Source organism: Geotrypetes seraphini, chromosome 1, assembly GCF_902459505.1.
Source record: "Geotrypetes seraphini chromosome 1, aGeoSer1.1, whole genome shotgun sequence".
In the NCBI taxonomy this organism is placed as follows: Eukaryota; Metazoa; Chordata; class Amphibia; order Gymnophiona; family Dermophiidae; genus Geotrypetes; species Geotrypetes seraphini.
Genome location: NC_047084.1, coordinates 468,285,101 through 468,295,704, shown reverse-complemented (window position 1 = coordinate 468,295,704; position 10,604 = coordinate 468,285,101). Strand labels below are relative to the sequence as shown.

Sequence of the window (10,604 nt, the reverse complement as noted above, 5' to 3'; positions counted from 1 at the left end):
AGGTTGTGGTAAAAGCAGTAAACTTTTGAAAAGATACTGCATATTCCTAAGAATACACAGCATTAAATATATCTACCATAGTTGGGGACAGAATAATGGGTTGATAGACCTTTAGTCTGACCCAATACAGCAACTCATATATTTTAGCAGAAGCTGAGGATGGTTCAACTAATTATTAGTTACAAGGAAAAGCATCATAATAAGCAAATATAAGACAAACACAACCCTAGCACCACATTTACTATCATAAGTCGATAAATTACTTTGGCTACACAGGGCCCAAGAGTTCAAGATCTAAATGTGTGCTTTTCTTGCGAAAATCTCTTCTGTGTAATCAGTTTCTTCAATGCTCCTGCAACTTCCTTGTTCCTCAGGCTATAAATAAGGGGATTTAACATGGGAGTTAGAGTTGTATATATCATAGCTGTGACTTTCACTTCTTTATCTTCTGTATTTTCATAATAGGGGCGGATACAGCTATAGGTTCCACTGAAATAGAATAATGTTACCACCAGCAGATGTGACGAGCAGGTGGAAAAAGTCTTATGCCTCCCCTCTGTTGAACGGATTTTCAAGATGGCATTAATAATGAAACCATATGAAGCAGCAATCAGCAGAAATGGGATCATGCCACAGAGCACCACGACCACCACAAAGATGATCTGATTCATAGTTGTATCAGAGCAAGATAGTTTCAATAAAGGAGCAAAATCACAAAAGAAATGGTCAATTTTATTGGGGCCACAGAAGTCTAAAGTAGAGATGGAAACAGCTTCCACAGTCAAATTCACCAGGCCAGAAACCCAACATCCAAACATCAATTTGGCACATGTCTTCCTGTCCATCATCAATGCATAACTCAGTGGGTAACAGATGGCAACATAGCGATCATAGGCCATTGCAGCTAACAGGTAACATTCAACCACAACAAAGAACTGGAAGCAACACAACTGTGTGATGCAGCCAAGGAAGGAGATGGACTTCCTATCTGAGAGGAAGTTGTCTAGCATGTTAGGAATGGTGATGGAAGCACAGCTCAGGTCTACAAAAGAAAGGTTGGCTAAGAAAAAGTACATAGGATTGTGCAGCCGGGAATCATTGGTTATGAGAGTGAAGATGAGGAAGTTCCCAATCAGGGTGATGAGATAGATGATGAGGAATGCCAGGAAGAGGAAGATATACTGTTCTTGAGTATTGGTTAGTCCCACAATGATGAATTCAGTCACAATGGAGCAATTACTTGATTCATAACATTTCTGTGGAAAGCAAGGCTATTGTTAATAGGTTTCTGAATATCACACATGCAATGCTTCTTTCACCCATGTCTCATAGAAACATTTGCAAGTAATATTTAATAGACAAAGAAAGATCATTCTAATTTGAACATCTAAATTGTCAAAATAACAGAGATTATGGATGGCATACATTTTCCAATTAAATAAAAGTAGACAGAATTATAAACAAATTCTCTCCACTAAATGTCCCTTTTAAAATTTGCCTTGCAAATGGTTTTGATGGAAGTCCTTCCCTGCATACGTTGCAGCTGCAAAGCATGTGGAAATGTAAGCAGGTATTCAAGTTTCAAGTTTATTAAAAATTTGATTAGTCGCTTAATCAAAATTCTTAGCGATGTACATAATTAAAATTACAACTTACGGTGGAACTATACACACAACTTAGACTTAGCTCATGGACATACGTACGCTACGAAAGGGGAGAAAAAGGGAAAGAAATACAATTGTTGATAGAAAGTAAAACAAATAAGGAATAAACAACAGGGAGGGTTAACGCAAAAAGGATTAGGATGGAACAGAGGTCAGAGTTTGAACTGGAACAAGGAGTTCAAAATGAAATCCCTATGTAGAGTTATACTATTCCAGCCTTTCTTTATCTTGGTACCTATCTGGAGTCTATTCTATAAAGAAAGTAGCAAGCAGGTTCTGTATAGGACACCAGTCTCAGCAACTGCCTAACACTGCCTAACCCCCGATTCTCTAACCAGAGGCCGTGTCACACCTAAGCCAATCAGAACCTTGGGCCCCTCCCCAGATGCACCAGGAAGGAGAAGGCCCACCATTTTGAAGAGACGGGCCTGCCGGCTGGAGTGAGTAAGCACCCCTCTGGCCGGACTTTCACCTACAAAGGTACAGGGGTAGGGAAATGTCAGGGGGGACTTTGGGGTGCAGGCTCATGGATCTAGAGGCTTGGGGGGGAGTGTCAGGGGGTTTAGAGAGGGGGGTATCATTGGTTGGGGGGGTTTGGAAGTTCTAGAGGGGTTCTGGCATGGGAAGTGGGCATTCCTTCTGCTGGGGGACTTCACGGGGGGTCCCCTCCCACAGCCGCTCAACTGGTAACGGCAGGGGTACTTTCCTCCGATCACCCGTGGTGAAACAAGATCTTGTTGGAGTTGTCTCCTCTTTCGCCGGTTCTTTGAGTATGTTGCTGTGAAGAAAATTTTGATTCTGATAAAATGGAGTGACACCGGTTTCTTTAACACAGCTGTTGCAACAGCCTTTGACATTTGAGCTAAGTACTATTTTTTCCTTATGCTGGATTTCTAGTTTAAAAGTGCACAGTAGTGTGTGTGGGGGGAGGGGGTCCCCTATTAGATCCTTACATTCATTGGGTGTGCGTTTTTTATGCCAATGACAAGAACAATGCCAACTTAAAATCATCAATGATTGCTGCGTGATATATATTTCTTGAGGCTTTTTCTCCACCCTTTATCTATGAATGTGGATCTTGGTGGTTTAACCCACTGCTGGTGAGTACCATTTTTTAATTATTTAGATTTTTCTGTTACTACTTTTTGGTTCTTGAGAGACGTTTACATACCTATGTGGCATAAATGTGCATGAGTCAAATCTCTTTCAATTGAAAGGAAGCACTGGAATGAGGGCATAGCATGAAGTTAAAAGGTGATAGGCTCAGGAGTAATCTAAGGAAATACTTTTTTTATGGAAAGGGTGGTAGTGGTGGAGACAGAGACTGTGGCTGAATTCAAGAAGGCATGGGATAGGCACGTGGGATCTCTTAGAGAGAGAAAGAGATAATGGTTACTGCAGATGGGCAGCCGGATGGGCCATTTAGCCTTTATTTGCCATCATGTTTCTATGTTTCTATCTCTTTTCCAAGCTAAAAAGCCCTAACTTCTTTAGCTTTTCCTCATATAAGAGGAGTTCCATCCCTTTTACCATTTTGGTTGCTCTTCATTGGACCTTTTCTAATTCCACTATATCTTTTTTGAGACCAGAACTGAATGCAATACTCAAGATGAGGTTGTACCATGGAGCGAAACAAAGGTGTTTTACTATTCTTGGTCTTAGTTACCATCCTGTCTCTAATAATTCCTAGTATCCTGGTTGCTTTTTGGGCCATTGCCACACACACGGCAGAAGATTTCAGCGTAGTATCTACAGTGACACCTAGACCTTTTACTTTGGTGCTGACTCCTATGGTGGACCCTTTGGTGCTGACTCCTATGGTGGACCCTAGCATCAGGCAACTGTAATTTCAATTATTCTTCCCAATGAACATCACTTTCCATTTGTCCACAAAGGCGATCTTGGAGATATCTGGTATCGATCCTAGTCTAGCCTAGTGGCTGATGCAATGGCCTGAGAACCTGTATGTGGTAGTACATAAACTGCTTTGATTGTAACCACGGAATGGTTGTATATCAAGTCACCTCCCCTTTCCTTTGATCCTATTAAAAATCATTCAGGTTGATCTAGTCCAGTGTTTCTCAACTCGGTCCTAGAGTACCCCCTTGCCAGTCAGGTTTTCAAGATATCCACAATGAATACGCATGAAAGACATTTGCATGCAATGGAGGCAGTGTATGCAAATCAAGTTTATGCAAATTCAATGTGGATATCCTAAATACCTGTCTGGCAAGGGGGTACTCCAGGACCGAGTTGAGAAACACTGATCTAGTCATAGGAATGTCCTTGAAGATGCACTTTTCAGAGACTAACTGTTGAAGGTGTGAAAAGAATTTGTCTATTTTAACAGGACAATAGAAGTAGAGCCCAACCAATTTTGGAAAACGGCAAAAGCTGTGATAAGGGGGCATATCATATCCAACACATCTATATTTAAGAAATAAGAGGGCCCTCAGAGAGACACTAAGGGGAGAATTCATCAACGAGGGCTACCACTTTAGCACGTGCTAACCGCATTCGTGAACACTAAATGCTAAAAATGCCCTTAGGAATATAATGGGAGTCTTTAACATTTAATATGCGCTAATTGTTAGTGTGTGCTAACATGGTTAGTGCCTGTTGATGAATTCCCCCCTAAATGCCATAATTCTGCGTAAGTATTATTCTGCAAACACTTGCTAATTTGCACAGGAGAGGAGCATGGACGGAATTCAAACTTGCATGTGCAACTTACAAGTTATACATATATATTGTATGTGGCAATTAAGAAGTAACACACCAGCTCGATGCTTATGCCAGGGCTAAATATCTCTGTTTGAAAAGCGTTGACTGAGTACACGTATGTGAGTATTGAATTATTTAAAGTTTTACATGAATTTCTTGAGGTTTTGAATGAGTATGTGTTAATGTTTGTTTATTTTTTCAGTTAGGATGTGTGTGTGAATGTTCCGGTGGCCCTGACACAGCGGTTGTATAGTATACCCGCGAAACGCTGGCCGCGTTGGCGAACGGAATGTTGTGAAAATTTTATTGCTTAAACTTCGACAATGAAGACTACTCAACTAACAAGATAAGTTTCTTGGTCGAGTTTTTCAAATCTGGACTTTACACACAGTAGTCGATATTGAGTACCCAGATTAATGTTATTAATTCTGTAGCACTGAATGGTGTGGGGTTACTCCATTAAGTTTTAGTAATTTAAATAATTAAAGAAGATGTTTGGAACTATTAGATTTAGAAGCCAATGATTGGAGCAGGAGCATTTGTACTACGCAGATTTTCCCGGTTGATGACTGTGTTGCCATGCGTAGGCTCCATTTCTGAGGCTATATAGTTGTATGTTTAAAAAAGTCTATAAAAATCATATAACAAAAGTTCTAATATACTGAGGTGTAGGGTCTGACAGAGTGGTATTCTATTCCTATTTTTTGTATTTACAGATAATACCACAGGGTTATATTACTTTAGGGCTAAATATCCAAACATAAATCCCTTTGCAAGAAAGATTTATTATAAATAACGCATGTATTTGTATTCTGTAACTCCCAGTTCAGGTTTCTCTCATTTTACTGGCATATACAACATAGTAACTCAGCAACTATAGGCAGGCAATAGATAATGACATTCAGAATGCATTCTTCTGCTAATAAAAGCCCCCGTGTAGCAATGAGTATTCTAGGTGATGCAAAGGTTCTGTGTTCATGTGGGCTTCATGACTTCTGTTTCAGTTTTCTAGTTAAAAAAGATTGTTTTCCTTTTACTTTACTGCGGAAAGAAAACAGATTCCAAAATTGAGAATGATTTGCAATATATTCTAAAGCAGTGTTCTTCAACCTTTGGACCGGCGGAAAGAAAATAATTATTTTGTGGACCAGCAGTTGAAGAACACTGCGCTAAGTCGTGGGCCAGACCCTACCCATCTCCACCCAATCTCTGCCCCAGACCCCACCCCCTAATAGTACTAATTGTAACACCATTTTTTGCATTCATTTTTCATATACAGTGGTGCCTCGCATAACGGACGCCTCGCACAGCGAACGCTGCGCACAACGAACTTTATGTCTTGATCCGTACAACGAACTTCGTTTCACACAACGAAGTCGCCCGAGCTGCATCCTTCCGCGCAGGCACTGCGCTTAACTGCCCTCTCTCCGCCTGGTTCCCTCTTGCCCCCCCGACTCCCCGACACGATCGGGGCAAGAGGGAGCTCAAGCCCTCTTGCCCCCCCGACTCCCCGACACGATCGGGGCAAGAGGGAGCTCAAGCCCTCTTGCCCCCCCGACTCCCCGACACGATCGGGGCAAGAGGGAGCTCAAGCCCTCTTGCCCCCCCGACTCCCCGACACGATCGGGGCAAAAGGGAGCCCAAGCCCTCTTGCCCCGCCGATTCCCCAACTCCCCGACAATATCGGGCCAGGAGGGAGCCCAAGTCCTCCTGGCCACGGCGACCCCCTAACCCCACCCTGCACTACATTACGGGCAGGAGGGATCTCAGGCCCTCCTGCCCTCGACGCAAACCCCCCCTCCCCCCAACGACCGCCCTCCCCCAAGAACCTCCGACCGACCCCCAGCCGACCCGCGACCCCCCTGGCCGACCCCCACGACACCCCCAACCCCCTTCCCCGTACCTTTCTGTAGTTGGCCGGACAGACGGGAGCCAAACCCGCCTGTCCGGCAGGCAGCCATCGACGGAATGAGGCCGGATTGGCCCATCCGTCCCAAAGCTCCGCCTACTGGTGGGGCCTAAGGCGCCTGGGCCAATCAGAATAGGCCCGGGAGCCTTAGGTCCCTCCTGGGGGCGGGGCCTGAGGCACATGGGCCCAACCCGACCATGTGCCTCAGGCCCTGCCCCCAGGAGGGACCTAAGGCTCCCGGGCCTATTCTGATTGGCCCAGGCGCCTTAGGCCCCACCAGTAGGCGGAGCTTTGGGACGGATGGGCCAATCCGGCCTCATTCCGTCGATGGCTGCCTGCCGGACAGGCGGGTTTGGCTCCCGTCTGTCCGGCCAACTACAGAAAGGTACGGGGAAGGGGGTTGGGGGTGTCGTGGGGGTCGGCCAGGGGGGTCGCGGGTCGGCTGGGGGTCGGTCGGAGGTTCTTGGGGGAGGGCGGTCGTTGGGGGGAGGGGGGGTTTGCGTCGAGGGCAGGAGGGCCTGGGATCCCTCCTGCCCGTAATGTAGTGCAGGGTGGGGTTAGGGGGTCGCCGTGGCCAGGAGGACTTGGGCTCCCTCCTGGCCCGATATTGTCGGGGAGTTGGGGAATCGGCGGGGCAAGAGGGCTTGGGCTCCCTTTTGCCCCGATCGTGTCGGGGAGTCGGGGGGGCAAGAGGGCTTGAGCTCCCTCTTGCCCCGATCGTGTCGGGGAGTCGGGGGGGCAAGAGGGCTTGAGCTCCCTCTTGCCCCGATCGTGTCGGGGAGTCGGGGGGGGGCAAGAGGGCTTGAGCTCCCTCTTGCCCCGATCGTGTCGGGGAGTCGGGGGGGCAAGAGGGCTTGAGCTCCCTCTTGCCCCGATCGTGTCGGGGAGTCGGGGGGGCAAGAGGGCTTGAGCTCCCTCTTGCCCCGATCGTGTCGGGGGTGCCAGGGACTACACGGAGTCACCCACCGTACCACCCGATTCGGGTAAGCGCAGGTATCGGTGGGTGGCTTATTTGCGGGGGGGTGCCTTATTTTACATTTTTTTCTAAAAAGGGGGGGCTGTCTTATTTGATGGCCCTGCCTTAAAAATGAACAGTTAAGTCCCAGTTTTTGCCGCTGAGACTCTGCCCTCTCACTGTAAAATTAGACTCTACTTAGTCTGTCTTTAAATTTAAAAAATGTGTGTTGTTTTAAAAAACAATTATGTTTTTAGATGTATCTAAATAAAAATAATAACCAAAAATTTATCTTTTTTATGTCATCTTAGCATATTTTATGCTGCAGAACGAATTATTTTTTTTTACATGTATTCCTATGGGAAAACGCGTTTCACATAACGAACGTTTCACATAACAAACTTGCTCCTGGAACCAATTAAGTTCGTTGTGTGAGGCACCACTGTATACACACACACACACACACACACAATATAATCATATTAACAACAGATAATGGTTAACCACAAAATTAAACTACACAAAGCACACTGTATGCTTCTCAATATTCATTCCCACCAGAACACAATACGGGACCAAAAACTAAAAGTACAAATATATACAAACAAACCCTAAGGTGCAAGACTCTGCATGCAGTACAACCCCAGAGGAAAAGAAACAAATGCATTTCTTCCTGAAGAATGCAAAATACAGACATCAGATGTAAATCAATCACTATATTAAAAAGTAAAATCATTCCCCCTACCGTTGTTGTCTCCCTCCCTCCATGTTGTGTCTTGCCTTCTGGCCTGGCCCCCCCCCCCCCCCCCCGGTGTTATCTTTGGGCCGGCTCCCTCTTCCTCAGTGCTGCAGTGCACAAAGCCATGGGCAGCGACTCCTCGCACGTCCCGCACCTCATCTGGAAGCCTTCCCTTTGACGTTGCAACATCAGAGAGTAGGCTTCCGGTTCAGGCGCGGGACGCGTGTAGGAGCCTCTGCCCACGGCTTTGTGCACTATAGCACTGAGGAAGAGGGAGCCAGCCCAAAGACAACGCTGCATCAATTGCACCGTGGACCGGCGGCTGAAGAGCACTGTCTGGGGCCCGATGCACGTGCCGTCCCTGTGGACCGGCAGGAAACTTTTACGGACCGGTACAAGTCCACTGACCGGCGGTTGAAGAACACTGTTCTAAAGTATAAAACCATTGTAAAAGGATGTAAGAAAACTTACAATTGGTGACCTGCCATGCTCCATGAGCCCATGTGGATGACCCTATTCCAATAAGATTGGACAGCTATATTGGCGAGCCACAGAAAACCACAAAATGTCCCCTTTTTGTGCAGAAATAACAGGAAGTACTCTGGCTTCCTTTGTTGCAGAGAACAGTTTATTATTTATAGTTTAGTATTACAGTATCTATACCACCTTTAGAAGAAACATCAGTGTGCTTAATATCAACTCTAGGGATCTGAGTTCTAATGCTACACTTTTTTTTCTCTCTGATGTATTCATTTTTCCCTCGGGCTTTGGGCTGAAATGAACATATTAGTGCTCAAGGGTAAACAAATGTTAAGTTGCTCCCTGAAAATGAAATAAGTAATTGTCACAGCCAAGCAGATCTGAGGTTCAGATCCATTGATTAATAATCTTTAGTTCACAAATATTTCTTCCAAAATATGATATTGAGATTTATAAATAGCAAAGATAAATCTTGAGGAGCTCATTTTCAAAACAAATAAACATCCAAAAGACAGCTAAACTGGCACTTGGCCGTCTTTCTAGTAAAAACATCCAAGTGGGCATTTTCGAAACTGACTTTCTAGATGTTGTTCTGCTCTTTTGTCTCCAGTGTGTTAGAGGTGGGCTTAAGGCAGGCAGACTTAGCACTTGGATGTTTTAACAACGATAATCATTTTACAAATATCCAGAACTTAATTTGGATGTTATAAGTTAGCCTCGTCTTTAAAAGAATAAGGGACACAAAAGTACCCAAACTCACCAGATGACCATTGGAGGGATAAAAATATGACCCACACACATTCCCTCAGTGGTCACTTACTCCATTTCACTCTCCCCCCCCAAAAAAAAATATCTGCATTAAATAGTACATATCTATCTCTGTGACAGATGCATATATTATGGCCTGTCCTAGTAGAGCTGCAAGAAGGTCTCTAGAGTAGCTTGTTGGGCAGTGCAGTGGACTACAGAGAAGGGGACCCAGGACCATATGCTACTCTAACTAGTACACTTTTGTGGAAAGTGTGAGCCCACCATAGCCCACCAAAATCCCATTGTACTGCCAGTTAGGTGATACCTGTAGGCATAAGGGTTTTTGGGGTGGTAAACAGCTGGATACTGTAGGTTTTGGGGAAGTATTGGAGGGCTCACCATATAATGCATGGAGGTTATAGTGAGAGGTGTAACTGGCAGTGCTCCCTAGGGTGCCCCACTGTTGACATGTCTGTGTGGCCAGTCCATTCAAAATGTTAGCCTCTCCTACATGCAAATGGCTTGTTTTGGACTTTTTTAATACAAACTTTTTAATATATATATATATATATATATATATATATACTAGTGTTTAAGCCTGTTACATTAACGGGTGCTAGAATATATGTATGTCTGTCTTTCTTTTTATCTGTGCTTCTCCCTGCCCCTATCTCTTTCTTTCTTTCTTTATATCTCTCTCCCTCCGTCTGTCTTTCTTTCTGTCTGTCTGTCTCTCTCCCTCTGGCCCCCTGTTTGTCTGTCTTTTCTTTCTTTCTTTCTGTCTCTCTCCCTGTCCGCTGTCTTCCTATCTCTCTGTGGCCCCTTGCCTGCCTGCCTTTCTTTGTCTTTCTCTATGGCCCCCTTCTTTATCCTCCCCAAAGCAATCCAAGATTGCTCCCTGACCCCCCAGCATACCCTTGCCCCCAAAGCAAAGCACGTTTGCTCCCTGGCACCCTTTGTCTCCCCCCCCCCCTGTGCAGCAGCATCATGTCCTCCAACTCCAATTCCTTGTGAAGCAACATTTACCTACCCCACCCCACTTCCCTGTGCAGCAGCATTCCCTCCCCCTCTATTAAAGGTAGAGGCACACTCCTTCTTGCCTCATTCAACCTGTTCAGCCTCAGCACGCTCGTTCTTGTCAGCAGTGTGCACCAAAGACCTAGCCAGCTCTCTATTCCCTCCGGGGCCAATTTTGTACATCGGGCGCCATGGGAGGTGCTCGGGGCTATCGGAGGTGGAGCGGCATGCAGGGCTACTTTCGGGATCGGCTGTTTTTGCAGCGTCGGATTCTTTGCTTTGGCTGGCCGACTTAGGCCTGTGCGCGTCGTCGGCCTGGAGGAGCCGGTTGGGGCGGTGCTCCCATGCGCAGTGGGTGATCGGCCG

At 45.7% G+C, this 10,604-nt stretch overlaps 1 protein-coding gene across 1 annotated transcript; it reads right to left on the bottom strand.

The window, feature by feature from the left end:
• Positions 1-287: 287 nt before the first annotated feature.
• Positions 288-3,498, bottom strand: LOC117359389 (olfactory receptor 1019-like). The gene is made up of 2 exons (XM_033942117.1): positions 3,331-3,498; positions 288-1,256 (listed from the first exon to the last, which is right to left on the bottom strand). The coding sequence occupies exons 1-2, from the start codon at positions 3,496-3,498 to the stop codon at positions 288-290; spliced, it is 1,137 nt and encodes a 378-aa protein (XP_033798008.1).
• Positions 3,499-10,604: the final 7,106 nt, after the last annotated feature.

What these genes read in the sequence shown, in the direction of transcription:
- LOC117359389 (XM_033942117.1), bottom strand. Translation starts at nt 3,498, where the DNA reads ATGCTAGGGTCCACCATAGGAGTCAGCACCAAAGGGTCCACCATAGGA. An exon ending in GAATTATTAGAGACAGGATG is followed by an intron (nt 1,257 to 3,330) that starts GTAACTAAGACC and finishes TGCTTTCCACAG; the next exon opens with AAATGTTATGAATCAAGTAA.